Raw genomic sequence first — 24,844 nt, 5'->3', positions numbered from 1 at the left:
AAATGGAGTGAAGATGGCAGAAGTATTGTCTAGGGTCCCAGACAAAGAAATTTAAATCCAAGAAGACATGGAGAAAAGAAAGTTTAAATTATGTTTAACCAAAGTAACAACACACTGCTTTCTTTTAACAGAGGTGAAGAAACTGAACTGAACTGAGTGATGGCGATGGTACAGAGTAACGGAGGTGAGGCAAGGAGGAGAGAAGTTCACTTCATACCTTTCTCCCCTTTCCCTTCTGTTCATTCTCGTCTTCAAAGGAGAATTCTGCTCATGTTTTCTGTTTGCTTTATGCAAATTACCATGCTGCCAGTTGTATTGAGCAAAATAAAGATGGTTCAGAAACAGTCCTAGAGAGGCGGCTCAGTGGTTAAGAGCACTTGCTGCTCTTCCAGAAGATCCAGGTTGCCTCCCAGCACCCACATCAGGAGGCTCACAACTGCCTGTAACTCTAGCTCCAGAGGATTAGATGCCCTTTGGCCTCTGTGGGCCAAACCTTCGTGCGCAAAAGTCACACAGATTCACATGAATAAAAACAAATGACTAAATGAGTCTTTAAAAAAAGCCATGCTCAAAGAATTATGAATTCACAGGGAGAAAAAATACATTTAAGTATTAATAATGTGAAGTTAGCTATGCTGAATGCCACTAGAGAAGTACAAAGTGTTACAGGTGCTTGGAAAAAATAGATTATCGCTTACACCTGGTGGGATCAGTATAATTTTTATAGAGGAGATGGCATCAGATAGGCCTTGAGGATTTTATTGTAGTTTGTTTAGTTTGGAGCTGTTCCTGTATGCATTTTGATCAGTGAAAACTAGATTTTTTTTTTTTAAAGACTAAGCCTTGAGTAATTTCTAAACATTTAATATATTTTTTAAAGCTTATTTTCACAAAGTTAAAATGAGCCTATTTAAAAAAAAAAGAATTCACACATGAATAATTCACCATCCTACATGCTTGTATCAATCATTTTGAATTAGTGGTAACAAGCCTGGGATATGTTAGAACTAATCTTGTCAAATTACAAATTTCTCACTCCAAACTGCTTTAAAATAACCTCAGGGCTGGTAGAATGGAGCATTCAGAGAGGGCCCGAGAGATCTGGGTTTGTTAACAGTTCCTTCCATCCAATTCCAACTTGACTGCGCCACGGGCAGTGTTCAGTAATCTCTGTTAGACACTGGCTTTCCTAAACTTCAATTGAAATTTCTTTAGAACATGAAAAGGGAACAAAGAAAGCCTTTGCTCCACCTACACAAAAGTCACATAGCGTGAAACCTCAGCCTAAGCCATGGAAGGACGACCCCCCGGGGGCCAGGTCTCCAGAGGTAGAGGCCAAGCCCAGCCAGCTCAACGCCAGCTTAGAGAAGAAGGAGCAGAAGGCAGCCACAGAGAATGGTCCAGGCAGGGGCCGGGAGAAAAAGCGAAAGGCTCATGACAAGCCTGCAGAGAAGAAAGGAAAGGTATGACTCATACTGATGGATCTCAGAGGATGGTCCCTCCTACTCTGTTTCTTGGATAAGTCTGATAACAGAATCTTTTTGTGTTGGGGATTGTGTGTGTGTGTGTGTGTGTGTGTGTGTGTGTGTGCATTTAGGGGATGTTACTGAGGAATGAACCCAAGATCCCATGCTTAGTAGGCAAGCATCTTGCTACTGAGCTATAATTTCATTCCTATAATATTTTAGCCCTGAATGGCCTAGAACTTCCTGTGTAGACAGTGCTGGCCTGGAACTCACAGAGATCTGCTTGCACCAGCACACCCTTTTTTGGTTGTTTTTGATTTTGAGACAGGTCTTTCTCCATTTCCCAGGCCGGTACTGGAACTGCAGTTCCCCACGGCTTCCTTCCTGAACAGGTGGGGCTGCAGGCATCCTCTGCAACCACAGTTTAGCTTACTTTCAAAAACAAAAACAAAACACTTGGTTTAAGACAGAATCTTGATAGTGAAGGCTGGCTTGGATCTTACTTTGTAGCTCTATGCTGGCCTGGAACTAATGGCAGATCTGTCTCAGCTTCACAGGTGTTGAAAATAAGATGTAAGCCATCATACACAGCTTTTTCAGTATTTTATTCATTAATTTTTTTTAAGTTTCTTATGAAAGAAGCCAACATGTTTTTAGTTGGTTGAGGAGAAGTCCCATGTAGCCCACTGGCCATGAACTTGCTATGTAGCTAACGGTGGCCTTGAATTCCTGATTCTTCTGCCTTTGTCTCCTTAGTGTTGAGATTGCAGATGTATGCCACCATGCCACAATACAAATATATACATACATATATACTTACATATATACATGTATACATACATTTGTTTTTTTGAGACAGGGTTTCTCTGTGTAGCCTTGGCTGTCCTCGACTCTCTTCATAGACCAGGCTGGCCTCGAACTCACAGAGCTCTGCCTGCCTTTGCCTCCTGAGTACTGGGATTACAGGCGCACATCACTGCACCAGGCCCCAAATGGTTTGATGAAGCATTTAGTAATAATGGGATAAGGTGGATAAAGATGAGAGCAGCAGTTCCCTTTTCACCGCCTCTACCCCCAGGGGCTCTGGGTGACGCTTATGGAACCCTGGTGACTCTGTACCTGTACTTTTGCTCATTTACTGCTTTGTGTAAACAAGGCTTCCCTGACTTCTCTCTCAGAAGAGAGAAACTTTGAAAAGACAAACAGTTTTCCTTCCTCATCCTTGTCTCTGCAGGAAAAAACAACTCTTACCAATGCAGAATTTGAGGAGATCTTCCAGACTGTGCTGCAGAAGCCCCTGCAGGAGTGCTTGGGTATGGCGTGGTGTGACGGGAAAAGGCCTCGTTAGGCAGAGCGACTGTCATCCAAGGGGTAGTACAAGTCGGCAGCGTCTTCCTCTCCCCTCTTCCTGAGAAAATAGTAAATGATACTTGAAATATTTAATCTCCTATCAAGGCCTGTAGCTAAACCATGTTAGAGAAAAGTGGAAGACTTTTAGAAAAGTAGATGATACTGACCTCAGACTCAACGTAGCCTCACCTGAATTTTGTGTTCAGTGAGAGGACAGCTTGTAGACATTGCTCTTCTCCTTCTACCGTGTGGAGCATGGGGACTGAATGCAGGTTTTCAGGCTAGGTTCAAGTGCCCCTACCTGCTGGGCCACCTCACTGGTCTAAGTCTTGTATATTTTTAATATGGCTTTGCTTCTTTTTATGGATTTGGTCTATGACTATTTAGTGTGTCTGTTGAAGTGCTGCGCTCTTCAGGCTCCTGTGTGTCTGTGCTCGTGTTTGCAGGTGCCTGTGTACAGGTACAGACGCACACGTCTGCTTGTATGGCCTGAGGCCAGGAGTCAACCTCAGTTGCCATTCCTCAGGCTCTAGCTTGCTTTTTGAGTCAGTGTCACTCACTAGCCTGGAGCTCAACCAATTCCTCTCATCTAGGCTGCTAGGAGTCTCAGTATCTTCGGTGCTGGGTTTACACGTACATGCCAGCACACTTAATTTGTTTTGTTTTGATTTTACGTGGGTTACAGGGATTGAACTAGATTCCCATACTTGTAAGACAAACACTTTATTGACTGGGCTATTTCCCCAGCCCCTGGTTTGATCCTTTAGAATAAAAAGGGCTGCTGTGTCGGGTCAGGGGCCTTTTCTATAAGGTCAAGTGACTAAGGAGAACGTAGCTATTTGTAGGTGTTCTTCTTTTCTTAAAGGGAGTTTAAGAGCTAGACTTGGTAGTACAGGCCTGAATCCCAGTGCTTTGGCAGATGCAGGCGGATCTCTGGGTTTGAAGCCAGCCTGGTCTACAGAGTGAGTCCAGGACAGCCAAGGATACACGGAGAACCTTGTCTCAAAAAAAAAAAAAGGAGTTTGAGGAAAAATAAGATAAAATATAGGATATGTACACAATAAGATTATTATTTGGCTGCCTTGGAATGAGGCTGATCAATATGGAAAGGCTTGCAGAAAGATTTGGATTTTGGTTTCCTGAATTGAAAGATTTTAGGTTTATCATATGACAAAATACCAAAGGTCGACTCTTCTAGTCATACATTTGTTTCTTCTCTGTTTGTAATACTTGATTTTGGGAGGGCTAGGGTCTGGCCTTAATTTTGCAGAGACTTCCTGTGTCCAACGCACAATACCTACCAAATCAGACAAAGAACCCGGAATTGCTCCTTCTACCACTGATAATGAAAATGCTGATGGGTAAGTTTATTCCAGAGAGACAGGTGGAATACCAAATGGACATAACACTGGTAAATGGTGACCCGTCTTCCATTCTGTTTATTTTGTCATTCATTATACTTGTGTTGATTTCTCTTAGCTCAGGAAAGATGCCTGTTTGAGTCGGGAAGGAAACAGGAAAGCAGTTGGATAACATGGCCCCAGGAGACTGTAGGAGGCCTGGGCCCAAAGTCTTTGGGGATTAATTTCAGTTCCTAGTGCATGCTAAGTATGTGCTACAGCTCCTGACTCGAGTCTAGAATTCCTGTTTTACTTTTAACCTCTGGGTTCTTTTTCAAAGGATTGGCGTGGCAAATGTCTGCCTGAAAACTTATTTAAACAGTATCATTTTCAGAGAGAAGGAAATAGTACCTGATACTCCAGAGACTGCATCTTCTCCAGAAGAGGAAGTGGACTCTGAGATACGGACATCTGAGCTAGGCCAGCCAGCTACCGAACCCTCCAAGAAGAAATGTAACAGACTGTGTTTAAGCAAAAGAAAGAAGAAGGCTGGTAAGTATCATCATATGGCTTTCATAAGCATTTATTTTCTATTTGTGTGTGTGTCTGTGTGAGCATATACTGTGTATTTGTGGTCTGTGTGGAGGCAGAAGAGGATGTTGGATTCCCTGGAGCTGGAGTTCCAGGTGGTTGTGAGTTGCCAGAAGTGGGCCCTGTGAGCCAAACTAGGGTCCTCTCTCTAGCTCCCAGGTTCTTTAATTTTTTTTTTTTTTTGGAGACAGGGTTTCTCTGTGTAGCCCTGGTAGTCCTGGACTCACTTTGTAGACCAGGCTGGCTTTGAACTCAAAGCGATCTGCCTGCCTCTGCCTCCCAGAGTCTTTATAAATTAAATGTTATTTATTATTAATGTAGGGCCTATGCATGTAGTGGTGTATGGGTGGGAGTCAGAGAACGATTTTTGGGAGTCATTTCTCCTTCCACTGTGGCTTCTGGGGATGGTCATCTTGCCAGCCCAAGTCAGTCGTCCTTTGAAGCCTGGTTCAAGTACTTATTCAATAAATTAGAAAAAGGGGTAGTGGGCAGGCCAAGACCTTTCTGCCCCAGGCTTGGAACTTTATGTTGATTCTTTCACTGGGTTTTATTGCCTGCAGACACTCTCACACTCCCCATTTCACAATGTTTTGTTTTATTTTCCCAGAAAATGAGAAAATGGAGAAAATCCAAGATGGACATGAGTGCACTCTGAAAGACAAACAGAAGACAATGATTCAGGATCATTCTCAGCTCAAGGGCCAGCAGAAAGAAGAGGAAGGTGGTTTTGGTGAGCTCAGCTAGTGTGGAGAAACTTGGCCGGAAAACTCAAGATGGAGGAGATGTGCTTAGGATGTTAATGGAAACCACAAAGCCTGTAGTTTGTCTTCCACAGTTGCTTCGTACAAGATATGGAGAGAGGAAGAGATAGAAAGACTTCATCTGCTTGGCTGTTTGTTCTCACAGTCCACAGTCTGCACCTGGTGATTTAGATGGTGTCCAGGAAACACTGTGCTGTGTCCCAGAAGCTAGTAGAACCATTAGGAGAAGGGAGGAAAGCAGTGTCAGGCAGGAGGGTTTCGTGAAAGAGGGCGTACTCAGTCATGCCAAAAGTGACCACAAGTGAGGCTCAGTGGTGCACAGCTGCAATCCCAGCACTCTGGGAGGCGGAGGCAGGCGGATCTCTGTGAGTTTAAGGCCAGCCTGGTCTACAGAGTAAGTCCAAGACAGCCAGGGCCACACAGAGAAACCCTGTTTCAAAAAAACCCAAACAAACAAACAGAAAACCTGCAACCGCAGAGAAGTCAGAGGATGAAGACCTGAAATGTTCAGGGACATCATAGTTAGTAAGCTATCAGGGTCTTAGTGATGGCTGCTGTATGGGTTGGTTAAGGTGACTGTTGGCGCTAAGATGGCTTCGTCGTTAGAGTGCTTGCTGTGTAAGTGTGGGGGCCAGGGACAGATCTCTGGCACCCAAATAAGAAACACCCACATAATGGTGAACTCCTGTAGTCCTACTCTTGGAGAGGTGAGACCTGAGATTCCCTGGGACTCCCTGGCACAGCACGCAAATCAGTCATGTCAGGTTCAGTGAGAGACCACGCTTCAAAAGTGGACAAGCAATTAAAATAGAAAGCCAGCATTGACCTGTAGCCTCCACATGCATGTACAGGCATGTACACGCACACGCCACCACCACCACCATTAATTTAGATCTGAAAAGTAAGAGGGGAAAATAGGAGATAAATGTGAGTGAAGTATGATTCTTCTCTTTCTCCTTCCTTCCTTCCCTCCCTCCCTCCCTCCTTCCCTCCCTTCTTCCCTCCTTCCTTCCCTCCTTCCTTTCCTCCTTCCCTTCCTCCTTCTCCCCTTCCCCCCTCCCTCCTTCCCTCCCTCCCCTGGCTGTCCTGGACTCTTTGTAGATCAGGCTGGCCTTCAACTCACAGTGATCCACCTGCTTTCCTGAGTGCTGGGATTACAGGTGTAAAACACCACACCTGGCTGTTTTTTCTTTTTATATCCCCTTTTTTTGAGACTGTGTTTCATCTAGCCCAGGTTAGCCTTGAATTCACCATGTAGTTGAGGATGACCTTGAACTCCTGATTCTTGGGATTACAGGCATGTGCTGCCATGTCAGGTTTATAACTTTCTTGTAAAAGACCTGGAAATAGGTGGGTCAGTGGTAGAGCATGCACAAAGCCTTGGGTCTGCTTTTCAACACCACAGCAATGAAATGCAGAGAAACAAGAAAGCAGTAATACATGGGCAAATAAGAGAAATGCCTCCACACAGAAGGCAGACACTTGGGTGTATTTACATGTCGAAGGAAACGCCTTTATAGTACAGAGAGGGTGGGGAGAGGGCAGGGAAGAGAGCCAGACAATTGTTCTTCATCTGGAAACCGAGCACCTTAGTCTCTGGTGGAGTGAAGGTATTCGCAATGAAGTAGATTACATACAAAGTCCTTTCTTCTGTTGGTGTGTCTTCGTGTGTGTCTGTGTGTGTGTCTCTGTGTATGTGTTTGAGATCAAACCCAAGGCCTTATATATGCTAACCATGCAGTCTGCTGCTGAATCATTTTACCTCCTTAAGCAGTTACAAGTGCCTTATAGGATGTGCCAGATACAGGTGTAGGAATTGATGAACAAGGACTGCAGAGATGGATCAGTGGATAAAATACTTTCCAAGCAAGTTTGAAAATCTGCGTTCAGATCCCTGGATCTCACATAGACCTGGATGCAATAGCATACACATGTGTAATGAAGGCTCCCGACATCAAGATAGGAGGTGGAGACAGGATCTCTAGGCTTAATAGCCACTTAGCCTGGTGTATATGAGAGACTGTCAAAGCATGGACCAATACCTGAAATTGTCTTCTGACGTCCACACACATGCTGCGGTATGCACATGCCTGCATCTGCATACATGCCGTAGCATGCATGTACCCACATCCACACGCACAAAGATAAAATAACAAAGAAAAAGAAATGGTAAAGCAGGATGGGCACCGTGGCACACGTCTGTAATCTCAGCACTTGGGAGGCAGAGGCAGGTGAATCACTGAGTTTCAAGGCCATCCTGGTTTACAAATCAAGTTTCAGGACAGCCTGGGCTATACAGAGAAGCCCTGTCTTGGAAAAAAGAAAAGAGAAGAAAAGAAAAAAAATTAAAAATGATGAATCAATGTGATAGCCATTCCTTCATAGAAACTGCAGTTTAGTGTGGTACATAACACATGTGTCAAATAGTGAAGATGACCTTGTGAAATTTGGTTATAAAAATAAAATCGATCACACAATGTATCAGTAGGCTTAAAAATGAAAATTAAGTAATAATTTGGAAGAAAACAGGCTCATACATAAAAAAAACCCCAAATGAAAATACTCATTAAAAACCCCAGAAGCTGGGTGTGATGGCACACGCCTTTCATTTCAGCACTTAGGAGGCAGAGGCAGGTGGATCTCTGTGAGTTCAAAGCCAGCCTGGTCTACGTAGTGAGCTCCAGATCAGCCAAAGATGCCTACTGAGACTGTGTCTCAAAAATAAACAACAACCTAGAACATTAGTATAAGAACTAGTGGAATAAATATTCAGCTAGTGCCTGATGATGGGTATGTATGTACCTAGTTTAATTTTTCTTGGTGTGTGTGTACACATGTGTGTTCATGTTGTATTTGTTCATGTATGTACAGGTCAGTAAAAAGACAACCCCAGCTATTCCTCAGGAACTATATGTCTTTTTTTTTTTTTTTTTGAGATAGAGGCTCTCCTTAGCCTCACAAGTCGGCTTAGGCTGGCCAGTGAGCCCTGGAATTCGCCTGTCCCCACCGCCCCAGGGCTGCTTGCAGATATCTGCCACTGTGCCCAGAGTTTTAAATTAACTGCACATGCTCTGGACATATACGGAAGTCACAGGACAGCTTGCAAGAGCTGGTTCTTGTTTTCCACCATATGGGTCTCAGGGACCAGATACCAGGCTCGGGGGCAGGTTCCCTTACCCACTGAGCTGTCTCACCAGCCCCGGGCCACTTGCAGCTTCCTCTTCCCTCCTCCCCTCCTGGACCTTCCTTTTTACCTCTTCTCCTCCCTCCCTCCATCCCTTTCTCCTCTGAAAAGGGCAGCCTCCCATGGATATCAGCTAGCCTTGGCATATCAAGTTGCAGTAAGGCTAGGCCCATCTTCTACTGAGGCCAGACATGGCAGCCCAGTTAGGGAAAGAGATTCAAGGCAGGCAATGTAGTCAGAGATAGCCCCTGCTCACTTTAGGAGCCCCACATGAAGATCCATCTGCACATCTGTTACATACGTGCACAGGCCCTGTTCTGTCCCATATATGCTCTCTGGTTAGAAGTTAAGTCTATGAGCCCCTCTGGGGCCACGATAGTTGATCCTGTAAGTTTTCTTGTGGTGTTCTTGACCTCTATGGCTCCTGCACTCCTCCCCGTCTTCCACGGAACTTCCCATGCCCCACCTAATGTTTGGTTATGGGTCTCCGCATCAGTTCCCATCAGTTGCATGGTGAAGCCTCTCTGATGACTGATATGCTAGCCTCCTGTCTTCAAGTATAACAGAATAGTAGTAGTAGTGTGGGGGATGGGCTCACTCCTGGCCTGGGTCTTAAATTGGGTCAGTCACTGGTTGGCCTTTCCCTCAGTTTCCTCAATTACCCCTGCACATCTGGTAGACAGGATAAATTGTGGGTCTAAGGTTTCCTGGCTGGCTGGTGCCCCAATCCCTCCATTGGAAGTCTTACCTGGTTACAGGGGATGGCTGTTTTCAGTTCCGTATTTTCCATTGCGAGGAGTCTCAGCTAGGGCCACTCTCTTAGATTCCTGAGAGTTTCCATGGTCCTAATGAGGTGGCAGGACAGAGGGAGAGAATAGATTCTTTTTTTTTTTTAAAGATTTATTTATTATGTACCCAGCGTTCTGCCTGCATGTGTGCCTGCACGCCAGAAGAGGACATTAGATCTCATTATAGATGGTTGTGAGCTGCCATGTGGTTGCTGGGACTTGAACTTGGGATCTCTGGAAGATCAGCCAGTGCTCTTAACCTCTGAGCCATCTCTCCAGGCCCCGGTTATTTCTTAAGAGGAGAACTAAGAAGTTTATAAGTGAACCATTCCTATTGTTTCTTTTTAAGTCTGAGTGCTCTGTCTGCATGTACACCTGCAGAAGAGGGCAGCAGATCCCATTATAGATGCTTGTGAGCCACTGTGTGGGTGCTGGGAATTGAACTCAAGACCTTTAGGAAGAGCAGACAGTGCTGTTAACCACTGAGCCATTTCTCTAGCCCTCTTTCTTAAAGTTCCATGGAGAAGCGATCCCTCCTGGCATAGGAAGTAGAAAGGGATAAAATTTGTAATAAATGTGGTGATGGACAACATCATGTAAGGAAACAGTGGGGCTCTTAGTAACTTTAGGCCAGGCAGAAAATGCATTCTTAATGAAATTATGTTTCAGCTAAAACCTGAAAACCAACTAGAAGTTATCTAAGCGGAGGGTAGGAGAAAGTTTTAGGTAAGATAAGATGTGGGTACTGAAAGCCAGTGCGATCCGGAGGTGGGGGTAGGAGGTTCAGGAGTGGCTTCGGGAAAATGGAAGGAAACAGGCAGTAGCTCAATTAAAAAAAAAATACCGTTGACTACAGAGATGGCTCAGCCCTTGCAGAGACCCTGTCAGAATCTCGATACCCAGGTCAGGTGGCCTACAGCCATGTGATTCTAGTAGGGGATCTGATGCCCTCTTCTTGCCTCCATGGGCACATGTACTCATGTGTAAACACAGATACATACATAGACACAGACATATAAATACAAGCTGAATAAAATCTTTGAGGGCTGGGTGGTAGTACTTTAATCCCAGCGCTCCGGAGACAGAGGCAGGTGGATCTCTGTCAGTTTAAGGCCAATCTATAGAGCAAGTTCTAGGACAGCCAGGGAGGGCTACACGAAGAAACCCTGTCTCGAATCCCTCTCCCCAAACAACAGTAAAAATAAAGTCTTTGAGAGGAAAGCGCCACATAGTGAGAATTTTATCTGAGGGCAATGAGAAGACACTGGCGGGCTGTGTCCAGGTGAATGACCTCTTCAGATCAGTGTTAGAAGGCCCTTCAGTGGCTGGTCAGAGAGTGGGGTATGGAGACCAGACTCTAATAACTGAGCACTCGAATGTAGACTTGGTTCTCCGCCATAGGGACCTCAGGGGTCCAAGAGGGCGTGGGTCAGGATGGGGAGAGCAGAGGTAGAAGTGTATTTCTTTGTAGTTTAGAAACGAAATCATAAGAACTAGCTAATGATTGGTGGAGTGTGAGAGGAAAGTATCAAAAGAGGTTGGCCTCTGGCGTAGCCATTTGCGTCACAGGAAACGGAAGTGGAGTAGAAGAAGCCTCTGGGAGATAGACATTTTCATTCGGGTGCATTAAATTCAGGATGTGTGTGAGACCTGCAAATAGAGAGTCAGGGCTGGGAGGAGGTCAGTGGTGGAGCGTGTGCTCAATGTGCACATGGTCCTGGGATCAGTCCTCAGCACCACAGAACCTAATCAATGCCACCACGCAGGTGTCAAAGAGCAGAGTGTCACTTCATTCACAGCAGAGGCCCAAGGGCACAGCTGTGTTGTCAGATGTGAGAAATAGGTCTCAGGACTACAGGGATGGATGGGCGGGCTTAGGGGAAGGTGTGCTGTGAGGAGAGAAACACCTTTACTGAACTTTGGTACTTTTTGATTCTGGATGGAGAAAAAAAAAAAAAAAAAAAAAAAGAACAGAGCAAAGGAAACAGAGAAAGAAGCTGCCAGGAGGATGGGAGGAGGCAGGAGAGTGAGGTATCGCAGGGGACAGGAAGCTCGCCTTTCAGGAATGCTGTGTGTACGCTGGTCACATCAGTCTCCACCATCACACAGCCACGCACACAGCCTCAAACAGGGTTTCTTCTCTTTGTTAGCTCATAGAGAATTTGTAGTATACTTTTATCATATTCAGTCTCCCTCAACTCCTTGCAGATCCACCCCCAAAGCCATTTGTTCTCTCACTTTTTAAATTGTCAAGTATGATGAGCTGCTTATCCTCTCTCGCCAACTCTCCTTCCCCAGCAGCTCTCAGGACTTGGCTAGGGGTGGGACTTGGTGTCCACCTCTCCATGCTGGCATTTTTGTCTGGCTTGAGCTTGGAAAGGTCTTGTGCATGTTGTCAAACTGCTGTGAAGTCACGTGTTCAGCTCCTCTTCAGTGTCTGGGAGACAGTTTCCTTGTCGTCATCCACTGCCCCTGGCTCTTACCCTATCTTTGTTCCTTCTTCCACAGTGATCCCTGAGCCGTCAAACAACCTTCTAGTGAAATTTCCATTTTTATACCATTAGGATGACTTCTTTCTACCCATTTCCTTATGGAATGCTGTCACTTTCACAAGAAACCATTTATTTTATTGATATGTTTTAGCTTTTGTGGCTTCCGGCCTCTCTCCAGCTCTTTTGTCAGTTTTGCTAGGTCACCTCTATAAATACCAGATTATTAGGGACAGTGGGTTTTTTGTTTGTTTGTTTGATTGGTTGGTTAGTTTTAGTTTTTGCTGTGTTTCAAAAGACAGGATCTCATGTAGCCAGGCTGGCCTTGAACTCACTATAGAGCTGAGGATGCCCTTGTGCTCCTGACCCTCCTGCCTCCTGAGTGCTGGGAAGAGAGCCACGAGACAATCACGAGAGCAAGGTGCTTGTGACTGGACTCAGGGCTTCATGTGTGCTAGGCAAACACTCTGCTGGCTACGCTTTGCCCCAGGCCCAGCTTCGACCCAGGCCCAGTAACGGTTACTTCTGGCGGATACATCATGCCCAGCCAGGATTCTTGTTCTGTCTTCAAGTTTATTTTATGTGTGTGGGTATTTTGCCTGCGTGCGTTGTGTGCATGCTTGCTGCCTACAGAGACCAGAAGAGGTCAACTCCCCTTTAACTGGATAGACAGATGGTTGTGAGCCATCATGTGGGGGTGCTGGGAATTGAACCCAGACCCTCTGGAAAAACAGCACATGCTCTTAACCACTAAATCAATTCTCCAACCCCCACTCTTTTGTTTTTAGATAAAAATGCTTAAGACATAAGCCATACATAGTATATGATGTTTTGAAAGGATCCATATGTAAAGTCACCTTTTCTGAGTGATGATTCCAGTGGGATGACATTAGAAATGGGTGAGGTACGTTTCCTCATTTGAATGTTTTAAGGTAAAATTTGACGGTAAAATTTTAGCAAAGCAGATTTACAAGAGGTGTGTGTGTGTGTGTGTGTGTGTGTGTGTGTGTGTGTGTGTGTGTGTCTGTGTCTGTCTGTCTAAAGGCTAGAGATCTTCCTACCCTACAGGAATCACGTTTCATCTTACATTCTGAGATAAGGTCTCTCAGTGAACCCGGAATCACTGATTCAGCCAGCCTGGCTGGTCAGTGGATTTCAGGAATCCTGTCTTTATCTTCCTAGCACTGGGATTAAAGGTGTGCATGTCTGCACCTGGATTTTACATGGATTCTGGAGATCCAAATCCAGATCCTCATGTTCTTGGAGTGGATGGGGCCGGCTGGTGGGCTGGAGACTGAGGCAGAGTGAGAGTTGAGGACTCTCAGCAAGTGAGTGGAGAGGACAGGATGTTTCTGTCAGAGGACGTTTGGACATGTGACTCAGAGGGGTGTGTATGTGCTTTCTGACCGGGCCATGTAGGAGTGGGAGTAGGTTCCAGAGGAGGTGTATAGGAAAGGGCCAAGAAACCAAAATGGGGTGCTTGGGAGCTATTCCTTTGATGTGGTCTTCTGAACTGAAGGCTGGAAATGGAGAGGCAAATACTGAGTAGGAGGCAACCATTTGTACACGGGAGACAAGAGGGCAAGATAGTGCCTGAGGGTGTGCACCTGGGAGAAAGTTTCTGCAGGACAGAGAGGCACAGTGTCTGTGGGAATAAAGATAATGTTTGCCCTACTTTCTGCCTTGAGAAGTGTGAGGAGGAACAGACTCCCCTTAAGAGGGGGGGGGTTGCCTGGGGGAGTGTCGTTAGTGGTCATCCAGGTAGCAAAATGAAGGTAGAGGGCTGTGGAGATGGCTCAGCACATACATGACAAACAGGTATGAGGATCTGAGTTTGTTAAAACCCCAGTGAAAAAGGTAGGTGCAGTGACGGGTGTTCACAGTCCCGGAGCTGAGGAAGCAGAGACAGGAGGGCCCTGCTGGAGGGAGCTCCAGGTTCAGAGACACCCTGCCTTAAAAAGGAGGTGGACAGGGCTGGAGAGAGGCTGGCTTAGTGGCTAAAGGGTTCACTGCTCCCGATGAGCACCGCTCAGCTCCTGTACCCAGATCAGGTGTCACAGCTCAGCTTAACCCCAGCTCTAGAGGGTCCAGTGCCCTGTCTTTCCTGTGAGTACTGCACTCCATGCACACACACTCCCATGCACACATAATTAAAGATGAAGATAAAATCTTACCAGGTATGATGATGCATGCTCTTAGTCTGAGCACTTGGGAGGCAGAGGCAGACCCATTCTGAGTTTGAGACCAGCCAGCTACACAGTGAAATATTGTCTCTCTTAAACAGACCATGTGCTTGTGTGTGCATTCGTGCGTGCGCGCACACACACACACACACACACACACACACACACAACCTCTAAATCACACAGAAAAGCAGTAAGATGGAACATAATGAGGACAATGCTGGCTACTAACCTCTGACGTGTGTAGGCACACACTGGAGCACACACACAAAAGGAGATGAGTTCACAGAAGAGGTTGATGATGTGTCAATAGTGTTTCTCCAGCCTGTGATGTTTCAAAGAACAGAGTGGAAAAGTTTAGCATTGAGACAGAAGTGGAGATTTGAAAAGTAATGGGTAAGAGGAAGTCCTGGCCCTTGGCTTTGAGTGGGGCCCTCAGTAAATGGTTACAAGAAGAATGCTGGACAGACCTAGACCTGCATCTTGAAGAGGATGGGCTCAGGGCGTTGGTTCTAAAGGAGTCAACTTTGTTGGTTTTTTGTTTGTTGTTTGTTTTTGAGACAGGGTTTCTCTGTGTATCCTTGGCTGTCCTGGACTCACTCTGTAGACCAGGATGGTCTGGAACTCAAAGAGATCCTCCTGCCTCTGCCTTCCCGAGTGCTGGGATTAAAGGTGTGTACCACCATACCCGGCAACTGTGTAATTTTTAAAGATTTATTTTATTTTTAATTATGTGTATGCATGTGTTTTGTATGTAGATTCGTGTGCATGAATGCAGTTCCTTTGAGGCCAGATGAAGAAGCAGGATCCCCTGGGGTGCAGTTGTGAGGTGCTCTGTGAGGGTGCTAGGAACTGAACCCAGGGCCTCTTTGCCAGTAGTGTCTGCTTTGCTCTTAATCACTGAGACAGCCTCAGCCCTTCCAGCTTACACTTGTAATTTGATAGCAGAAAGATAAATCCATTGAGATTTTTGGATAAGAATTACGAACATGTGCACAAAAGATGCAGGGTGGTATTTAGAGAGTACCAGTGCAATGTCAGAGACTCAGACCCAGAAAGATGCAGGGTGGTATTTAGAGAGTACCAGTGCAATGTCAGAGACTCAGACCCAGAAAGATGCAGGCCAGAGGCCCCCTCAGGCACCATCCACCCTTTTTGTTTGTTTGTTTGTTTGTTTTTGGTGAGAGAGAGAGAAACAGGGTCTCTTACTGGCCTGGAACTCACCAACCTAGGCTAGGCTGGTTAGCTACTGAGCCCTAGCCATCCCCCTAACTCTGTCTCCCAGTGCCAGGGGAGACAGAGCTATGCCCAGCATTTTGAGGTGGGTAGTGTGTGGATTTAATCCCTCCTGCTCTCAAGGAAAGCAGTCTCCTAGCCCCAAGCTTTGTGTTTCTTTGTGATAATAGAGGGCTCCTGGGGCTTTACAGAAGTTAAGAAAGTATTCTCAGAACACCGTGATACACTCACAGCCCTAAGGCAACCTTTAGCATGCCCCCCTCCAACTTTTCATTTTGTGTCTGTGTGTGTCAAAGGTGGGTTGTGCACATGAGCAAACTGCCTATCGGAAGAGAGCGTCAGATCCCTGAAGCCGAAGTGAAGGCATTTGTGAGCTGTCCCCTGTGGGAGCTGGGAACTAAACCCTGGAAAAGTGGTGCATGCTCTGCACTGCGGAGCTAAGGCAACCTTCTCGATGTTATCAGCGCAGGAAGCATCACTGTGCTTGGCTGAGAGATCAGGACGGAGGGCTTGAGTTCCAGGGTCAGCTCTGTCACCAAGTTAGGCTGAACTCAGCAAGTCTTTGTGCACCCCGAGCCTTCACTCTGCAGTTTATAACTCAAGAGTTACTGTGCAGGCTTTGAGATACGATTCAGGGGCCGGAGGGAAACCTGGATTGAAGAAGGAAGAGCATGTTTTTGTCTCCTGTCACAGGCCACTGTCTCATCTGGGTCCAGTGTTCCTTTCCAAAGTGTGAGAAGTGGAGGCAGCTTCGTGGAAACATTGATCCCTCAGTTCTCCCAGATAACTGGTCTTGTGACCAGAATCCAGGTAGCAAGCAATGGAGGGGCCATTCTCCTAGTTTTTATTGTTCCTCCTACCCTGCATGTCTCCTTTCAGTTAGGAACAACTTAGATGTCGCTGGCGTTGAGGGGTCTGTGTCGTGCTGGGAAAGGCAACTGAGAAAGACCCAGTGAGCTTAGCACCCATTCTGGAAGGTTTGGGGCGGGCTGGGGAAGACTCTGACCCTGTAGTCCCCAACACTGATTTCACAGGCGAGAACGGTCTCAGAGAACCGACGCTGCACTGCTCCACAAGGGGGCAGAGCCGCACGGGGATTGAGCGGGTGTTCCGGAGCTCTGATGGTGGAGGCAGCACTCCTCTTGGCTCCAGCTGCATTTCCTCTGTGGGGGTCTGTTCTCCCCACCTGCAGCCTGTGCCCTTCCCTTCGCCCTCTCTGGGGCCTGCATCCCAGTTTCACCCTTTGAGCCTCCTGTTTCTGCTTTGCTTCCTTCTGGCAGACCTGAACTATAATCGCTGTGACATTCCCGAGGAGACCTGGACAGGCCATGAGAGTGATGTGGCCTATGCCTCCTACATTCCAGGGTCCATCGTCTGGGCCAAGCAGTATGGCTACCCCTGGTAGGGCGCCACGCAGAGGACACCTGTCCTGAACTTGGGGGCTAGAGTCCTGCAGGGAGGAAAGGATATGGCAATCACTTGTTGCAGAGCTGGTACCTTCGTTAGGAAGAGCATTAGTGAGGGAGAAGATGAGGGCTGAGCTGGAAGGCTTTGAAGACTAGGTTTCAGAGGAAAGGTAGGGTCTCTGGGAAAATGGGTCTGGGATGCTATGAGGGAAGAAGAGGGAGAAGGACCTAAAGCAATCTCTTGTTTTTGTTCTGCTTTGTTTCTGAGACAGTACTGCCCTTGCACTAAGCTTCCCTAGTGCCTGGTTTGTGAGGCACATGCCACCAAGCCCCGCCTCAAGGCACTTTAAGATGTTGAGATGTGGGAGGCAGGCGAAGTAAAGGGAAGGGCGAGCAGGCCAGCCTGTTTTCTGTCCCTGCGTTTGAGAGGGCGCCCGAGCCCCGTTTTGTACTGCTGGAAGTCATGCCAGTCGTTTGGTAGGGACCAGTGGGGACTAGCGGGGTTTAGCTGTTGCTGCTTTCCATGTGCGCATGATGATCAGGCTATGTTCTGATGGTAACCCCTTCTCTCCCATCCTACCCTCTTCCCAGGTGGCCAGGCATGGTAGAATCTGACCCTGACCTGGGGGAGTACTTTCTTTTTGCTTCTCATCTTGATTCTCTGCCGGTGAGTTTCCTGGTTCTGGCCCAAGAAGCAGCACATCCACCCTCACATGCTTAAAGATAGACGCAGCCAGCAGAAGATGCTTAACTAGAGTGACAGAGTAGAGGAGGAGCAGGGTGAGCTGGGTATGTGAGCCAGGGTTCAGGGAGCTCCAGCATCTTCCTGTGAATCCTCCTGCCTTTCTCTAGCATTTCTGACAAGGGAAGAACAGAGAGAAGGGCAGGAACCCAAACAAAACCATTGTTTTTGCAGTCTAAGTACCATGTGACATTTTTTGGAGAAGCGGTTTCTCGTGCATGGATCCCAGTGAGCATGCTGAAGAACTTCCAGGAGCTGTCCCTGGAGCTAGCCAGAGTGGTGAGCAAACTTTGGGCATCCGTTGAGATACATGGAACAGGTTCCTTTTTGCGAGTTTTTGTTTGCTTGCTTGCTCTTTTTCTGGGAGAGGGTCTTATATATCTGAGTGTGGCCTGGAGCTCACTATGGAGTTAAGGGTGATCTTGAACTTCTGATCCTTCTGCCTCCAACCTCCTAAAACCTGGGCTTTCAAGGTGAGCAACACCACACCATGTTCTGAATCAGTTCAGGAGTTGCAGCCCAGGTTAACCCAGGGCTTCTCAGTCTCAGCACTGTGGGCATCTCAGTCCTTTGTTGTGGAGGTTGTTATGGCACACAGTTCTTAGCAGCGCCCCAGGGCACTGCAGCATCTTCTACCCAGTGTCTGTCTCACACTCTTTTAGTTGTGACAGCCAAGAAATTGTCCCCAAATGCTGTCTTCTGGGAGAGTCTTCCCTAGTTGAGAAGCATGTGGTTAGCTAAATTGTACCCCCTCCCTATAATCATTTGGATTTAGCGAGCTTTAAAGTGAGCAGAGGTTCCACAGGCAACGAGGTGGACTTTGGAATTGTGGAGAAATGTCTGTTATGTGCCTTCTGTTCACCCGAGCTGCGAGTGTTGAACTGCTGCGCTTAGTGGGGCCTTTGAGAAGCTGCAAAGTGGAACCACCTCAACTTCCTTCTTTCTTTTCGCTTCCCATATGATTCGCTGTGGTGAGGGCATATATCAGAGCTTTACTGGGAAGGAGAGTGCTGTTTCTGAGCCCCAAAGATTAAGAACAGACCACCGAGTCAGTACCAGGAACTGAAGAACCTGTAGCTAAGATAATGTCTAAGTCTGTGATGATTCACATATGTGATTCAGCACTCAGGAAGCGGAGGCAGGAGGATTGCTCTGAGTTTGAGGCCAATAGGCTCAAGTGGGTGCCAGACTAGACTGAGCTACAGTGTTCACTCCTGTCTCAAAAAAAAAAAAAAAAAAAAAAAATATATATATATATATATATATATATATATATATATATATATATGCATATGCATGTATGTATGTCTGGGGGTAATGGTATGTTGAGGTCATGTTTCTAATATTATCAATTGGTTTTTCTTTAAAAAGACTTATTTTTAATTGTGGGTCTGAGCATGTGCATGCAGGTTCCTATAGAGGCCCAAAACTTCAGCTCCTAAAGCTGGAGTTTAAATGGTAGTGAGGCCTGGTGTGGATGCTGAGAACTGAACTCGGGTCCTCTGGAAGAGCAGTGCCTAAATGCTGAGCCATCTCTCCATATCCATACCGACTAAGTAAAAAATTATTGAAAGTTTTTATTTTGACTATTTTTAAAGGCATATTTATTGCCGGCATGGTGGCTCATGTCTGTAAACCCAGCACTCAGGGAGGCAGGTGTATCTCTGTGATTTTGAGGCTATCCTGATCTACAAAGTGAGTCCAGGACAGCCAGAGATACACAGAGAAACCCTGTCTAAAAAAAAAAAAAAAACAAAGACATATTTATCATTAACTCTATTTTTTCTGTTTTAGAAAAAAGGCAGGAACAAGGAGTACAACCAGAAACTGGAGGCAGCCATAACGATGGCTCACAAGGCAGAACAGATCAACGTTCAGGTGGGGGTGCTCAGCTCACTTGTGGGTCCCGTTCAGTCCATAGGAGAGCACACCTGCTGCCTTACTGCAGGGCGCCTTCCCCACTGCAGCTCTCAGAGCGCTTCCTTTCCTTGCTGGCCTGGTTTCATGATGCCTAAAGCACCCACCCTTCTCCCTGCCCTTGGGCAGCTGGGTCTTCTCTCAGCCCAAACACAGTTTTCCCCTCAAATTCCTTTGGAAGTAGCAGAGGTGGGGTAGAGAGTGACTTGTGGATCTCTCTTTCCTAGTCACTGGTTCCATCATGAATAAACTAGAAAAGAGATTATAACTAATCTCCATTAATGGTTCAGATAGAGCTAATGTGATATTTAAAGTGATAATGGTTTGGAAAATGAATGTAGATTTTTGTCATAACTAAAATCTAGGAGACAGGGTAAAGCTGTGCCTGGGAGGGAAAGGGTGACACTGTTATTTCTTGGTTCCCCAGGAGCGGGTTAACTTGTTTGGTTTCTGGAGTCGATACAGCAGAGCTGACATCAGTGAAGAAGGGCAAGGTAGGAGGAGAATAGGGGCCAGAGTTGGGAGGCCCCCTGCCCCAGGACCCAAGCCTGCACCATCTGGCCCATTCCAGATTCTCTAGTGGGAGCTCTTGTGACCGTGACACAGGCATAAGGGTGAGGAGAGCCTAGGAAAGGGTGGGCATGAGTAGTGGCCAGTGGGCCATGCTTACCTGGGAACTATCCCCGGGTGCAGAGGGCGGGCTCAGAAGATGCAGCTCCTGAGATCGGCTCCAGTTCACCAAATGTGTCTTGGACACAATCTTCCTTCCTTTCCCTCTTCTAGATCTGAGGCTCAGTGAGTCCAACAGCCCTGAGTTTTGTCTGGAGGAAGACCAGAGGGACTCAGAGGAGGAGGAGGAGAAAGAAGAGAAGGAAGTAAAGCTCCAAACACTGGCTTAGAGAAAACTCTGGGACTTTTCGGGGGTCCCTGTAGGGATCCTGTCAACCAGCCAGCCTCCAGGGACTGGCTGGCTCAGCCCTTAGGCTCTCCAGGGAGGGAGGCTTTCCTTCTTCACTGTGGGCCTGTCTCAGCTCCTTAGGAAGTTCCTTCTTGACTGCAGTCTCAGTGTATGCTGTTTCTTTGAGTCTTCATGTAATTTCAGGGAACCCCTAGTTGGTTTTTCCACTCCTTTCCCCGTGTGGAAACTTCAAGTGTCACCAATTTTCTTAGCATCACATTGACATCGTTTTCACTTTCTCTTTCAGTTTACTTTTTTTTTTTTTTTTTGTAAAAAGAAATTATTATGTAATTGGGGGTGGGAGCGCATGTCAGAGAACATGTGGAGGGAATTTGTTCTCTTTTTCCATCCTGTGGATCCCTCTAGCTGAACTCAGGTTGTCGGCTTGGAGCCATGGAGCCATCTCATAGTCTCAGATTTACCTCCCCAGCTTCTTTCTGTGAGTGATGCTAAACAGGATGGGAAGGTGATGCCTATTTTCTCTCCTGCTACGGGAGAGACCGCATCAAGCTGCAGTCAAACCTAATTTAACTTTCTGATGCCCCCCATTGTTTTCCACCACCCCCTCTCCTAAAAAGCACACACGGGCGCTGGTGAATGTGTGTGCGAATGCATGTGGAGGCCAGAGGTCATCCTCAGGTGCCAGGTTTCTTGAGATAAGTCTGGAGCATGTCCGTTCAGGTAGGCTGGCTGACAAGCCCCAAGGATGCACCTCTTTTCACGACCCCCGTGCTGGGATCACAAGTGTGCCCTGTCACACCAAGATTTTTATGTGGGTTCTGGAGATTGAACTCAGTTCCTCACATTTGCATGGGAATCACATGACTAAGCTGCCTCCCTGGATTTTAGAGTTTTGTGATTTGTCTTTTTCTCTTCTTTCACTATTGAAGGATCCAACTTTGCCTAGACCCAAGCCAGCTAAAATACAGACCAAAAAAACCAAGTCAAGAGGTAAGTAAGACAGCTGGAAAGAGGGGAGAAGCAGACAGTAAGTGTTGACAGGGAGCTGAGCCGGAATGAATCTCATTTCTAGGATCTGAGAGAACAGGCCAGGGTGATGCTAGGGAGGAAGTCATGGCACCCTGTTCTTGTTCCCAAAGTCCTGGGTTGAAGGTGTAGGGTTCAGCTTGGTCACCAAGGCTGATTTCTTGGAGAACCATAGGGAGGAGGAGACCCTGGAGCAGCGATGTCAAAATGGCTGGAATTGGAAGCCACTGAGGGAACCAGTTGATGTGGAAGAAGGCAGAAGCTAAATGTGTGGCAACTATCTGCCTTGTGTAGCTGTCAACAAAGTTTCTTTATGCTTGGGGACTGGGATTGGGCAGATCCAGCAGGAAGAGGAGATGGGACTCCAAAAAAGCCTGTGAAGAAGTCTCCCAGCAGTGAAGCCCCAGAGCCTCCTGTGCCCATGTTGAGAGGGAAGGAGGCACAGGCGAGTTCAGACCTGGACAGTCCAGGTAAGCCTCCAAGATGCAAAGGCTGCGGGGAAGGAGGTCCTTGTCCGCACCTCCCTCCCTGGGTCATTTCTGAACAAATGTACAACTCTTGATGCTTTTGTGTTGAGGTTGGAGGATTATGGAGTTGAGGCTGGCCTTCTTTATGGTATGAGTTCCAGGCCTCAGGTTGAATGTAAAATATACTTTCTAAACTTAATTGTGGCCAGTTATGGTGTGGAAGGCCTTTAATCCCAGCACTCAATAGGCAAAGGCAGGCAGCTCTCCGAGCTTCAGGCCAGCCTGGTCTACATAGTGAGACTAGGCCAGCCAGAGCTGTAGAGTGAGGCCCTCTCTCAAAATGAGTAAGTAAACAAACAGACTTAATTGTTACTGATTTGATACGATCCAAAGATAAGCCAAATGGTAGAGAACATTAGTGGTACAGTGGATGGATGGGTGTTTTGCCTGTACATCAGTGGACCATGTAGGCCTGGTGGCCAGAAGAGGGTGTCGTCTTCTGCAGTCGGAGTTACAGATGGCTGTGAGCTACTATGTGAACGTAGGAATCGAAACCCAGTGTTCTGTAAGAGCAGCAACTGCTTTTAGCTGCTGAGCCATCTTTTCAGCCGCTTTGACATTTCAGATGCAAATTTACTAAGGCTCAGAAAGTTTCAAATTTGTTCAAGACCCACACTGAATATATAGCTGACACAGGCTAGAATCCAAGTGTGACTTAAAAGCCCATATTCGTATTAAGATTATCCCTTCAGATGCTTTAAACACAAGAATTCAGAAACTGGCTTGTAAAAAGTCAGGATAGGCTGACTCTCAACTTTGTCCCTTGTTCCCTTCAGGCCCTAAGAAGAAATTCAAAGCTCCTGAAAACAAGGCCCCAGCCACCAACTTATCTGAGGAGAAAGAAGTCAAAATTGTGTCCAAGTGCCCTATCCCAGCAGCTCGGCATGGGGTTTCTCCATTGAGAAAGGAAGGACCTGGGTGCCACGTGCCCCTGACACAGGAGGCAGCAAGTTTCCTCCCGGAAGATGATGGTTCCAGCGACCTGGACCTGGAGCAGCTCCTGGAAGACATTGGCGAGCCGGACGAGGGAGGGGAGCTGCCCCGGGGCAGCTCAGAGGAGTCGCTGGCTGCGCTGTTTGAGGAGTAGCTGTTGGTCCTCCTGCTGCTGTCTGCGGCAGGGGCGCAGTTCTGGAGCAGCCGGTCAGGGTAGGGGCTGTGGACCTGCTCCGTGGGTCCAGTCCTGTGCAGCCTGTGTTAATAAAGCGGTCTCTGGGTTACTGCTGAGCTTTCTTTCCTGTCCCCACGGTGACAGCCTTCTGGGACAGTGTAGGAAGCCAGGGTCGGGGGGGGGGACACTCCGGAGAAACAAGGCCGGGCTCCAGTCCTGGCTGCTGCACTTCCTAGGAGCCATGTGGCTTGCGGGGACACTGAGCACATGCTGTTAGTTGCGTGTCTTCGGTCTGGGGTCCGGCTGGTGTCTGTGCGGTGGACGTGGGAAGCAGTGGGAGCACAGCGTGTGGACTGGACACCAGCCTGTGGGGAGTCCCCTGCCGAGGGCCAATAGGGAAGAGTGACAGTGGGGGCTTGTTAGTGGCCGGAAGCTGAGGTGACATCAGTCCTCTGGTAGAGTCATGTAGGCCAATTCTGTGGGTCTGTTTATTTCTGTGAGAAAGGCCTAGGAAGCTGGAAAAGGGAACTGGGAGTTTCTCGGTTTCTCTGAGGCCAGAGTGTGCGCCCGTGAGTTTCGGTCCCCGGCCGTGGCTATCAGGGGAGCGTGAGTCTTCCCAGCAAGGCCAAGGTGACCCTGAGTGTGTGACCCGGCTCATTTGGCCTTCACGGTGGAGTACACAGTCTCCTCCTGGGGCTGCGCGTGGACGGGCGGGCAGGGGGCAGTTCCCGGGGAGGCTGGTCTCGCGAGCGCGATGGAGGCATACACGATGTTCTCCTGGGGAGACGAGAGGGCAGAGGGCAGCCCCTGCAGTGTGCTGTCCGCCCAGCCCACAGGCCTCTGCCCCTCCAGCCCCCCTCCGTCCCTGCGGCTTTCCTCAGGCCTGAGTCCGAGTTGCTTACCTTGGGGTTCTCTCGGGGTTCTGTGTGTTGCTCTAGAGAGAAAGGACGCGAAATGCTGAAGGCAGGCCGTGTGACAGGAAGGTAGACGGGTGCTGGGAGCTCCAGGGGGGACAGGGGGAAGGGGGAAGGGGCAAATGCTGAGGGGTGTGTCTGTAAGTGAGGGCTCTTGGGAGAAGGCGGCAGAGCCAAGGGCAGAGAGGGAGCTGGCAGGGTTTACCTTCATGTCCATCTGTCTCGCGGTTCTCAGTGTGTGCGAACAGTTCCCTGCGGAGGAGCAAGAGGGGCAGCACGTCAGAGGTGGACAGGAAGGGTGTGGGAGGCTCGGTCAGTGAAGTCCTTGTCCCTAAGCGGGAGGCCCCGAGCTCAGATTCCCGCACCACGTGCAGCTGGACGGTGGGGAAGCAGAGCCTGGCAGGTGAGTCCCTGGAGTGGTCAGCCATGTAGGCCCAGATTCGGGGAGAGACCCCGCCTCCAAAGAAATGAAGGTGGGAGACGGAGGAGAGTCACAACGGAAACCTCTGGCTTCCACACAGTGCATACACACAGCACACATGCAGGAACACGGAATAGGATGGAGAGCCACTGAGGGAGACATGAGGTCGACCTCTCCAACACGGGCACACAGAGCCGGGTGTGGTGGTGCATGTTAGTAACCCCGGTACTCAGGAGGTAGAGACGGGGCTCCTGGTGCGCAGTCTGCTCTACTTGGTGAGTTCCAGACCAGGGCGAGCCCCTGTCACAGCAGGAACACCAGGCTGGGCCTGGGGAAGCCGCTTAGAGGGCGGGGCCTTGCCGGGGAGACTGACAACAGGGTTTCATCCCGAGGACCATAGGAAGAAGGAAAGGCCAGCTCCCGGAAGTTGTCCATCTTCCACATGCGTGCCGAGTCACACTCACTCATACCCACGC

At 47.9% G+C, this 24,844-nt stretch overlaps 1 protein-coding gene and 1 long non-coding RNA gene across 2 annotated transcripts in view; one reads left to right on the top strand and one right to left on the bottom strand.

The window, feature by feature from the left end:
- Positions 1 to 23,142, top strand: part of Zcwpw1 (zinc finger CW-type and PWWP domain containing 1) — a 29,197-nt gene extending 6,055 nt beyond the window's left edge. Inside the window, exons 2-17 of the mRNA XM_055620653.1 lie at positions 132 to 184; positions 1,216 to 1,463; positions 2,701 to 2,779; positions 4,087 to 4,177; positions 4,551 to 4,708; positions 5,355 to 5,477; positions 16,082 to 16,198; positions 16,669 to 16,789; positions 17,386 to 17,461; positions 17,711 to 17,815; positions 19,331 to 19,414; positions 19,881 to 19,947; positions 20,237 to 20,328; positions 21,302 to 21,362; positions 21,737 to 21,868; positions 22,702 to 23,142. Coding sequence (XP_055476628.1) covers positions 160 to 184; positions 1,216 to 1,463; positions 2,701 to 2,779; positions 4,087 to 4,177; positions 4,551 to 4,708; positions 5,355 to 5,477; positions 16,082 to 16,198; positions 16,669 to 16,789; positions 17,386 to 17,461; positions 17,711 to 17,815; positions 19,331 to 19,414; positions 19,881 to 19,947; positions 20,237 to 20,328; positions 21,302 to 21,362; positions 21,737 to 21,868; positions 22,702 to 23,012 — 1,890 coding nt within the window. The 5' untranslated portion in view covers positions 132 to 159 and the 3' untranslated portion in view covers positions 23,013 to 23,142. The remainder of the gene's footprint in view (positions 1 to 131; positions 185 to 1,215; positions 1,464 to 2,700; positions 2,780 to 4,086; positions 4,178 to 4,550; positions 4,709 to 5,354; positions 5,478 to 16,081; positions 16,199 to 16,668; positions 16,790 to 17,385; positions 17,462 to 17,710; positions 17,816 to 19,330; positions 19,415 to 19,880; positions 19,948 to 20,236; positions 20,329 to 21,301; positions 21,363 to 21,736; positions 21,869 to 22,701) is intronic.
- A 140-nt stretch (positions 23,143 to 23,282) lies between these two features.
- LOC129686654 (uncharacterized) lies at positions 23,283 to 24,202 on the bottom strand. Its single transcript, XR_008721681.1, has 3 exons — positions 24,153 to 24,202; positions 23,936 to 23,967; positions 23,283 to 23,810 (listed from the first exon to the last, which is right to left on the bottom strand). It is a non-coding gene; the product is annotated as an uncharacterized LOC129686654 (long non-coding RNA).
- Between the last annotated feature and the right edge of the window lie 642 nt (positions 24,203 to 24,844).

The sequence above is a fragment of the Psammomys obesus genome, unplaced genomic scaffold, assembly GCF_907164565.1.
Source record: "Psammomys obesus unplaced genomic scaffold, mPsaObe1.curated_primary_1811, whole genome shotgun sequence".
Taxonomy (NCBI): Eukaryota; Metazoa; Chordata; class Mammalia; order Rodentia; family Muridae; genus Psammomys; species Psammomys obesus.
Note: the sequence above shows the minus strand (reverse complement) of the source record. Positions and strands in the feature narration are given on the sequence as shown.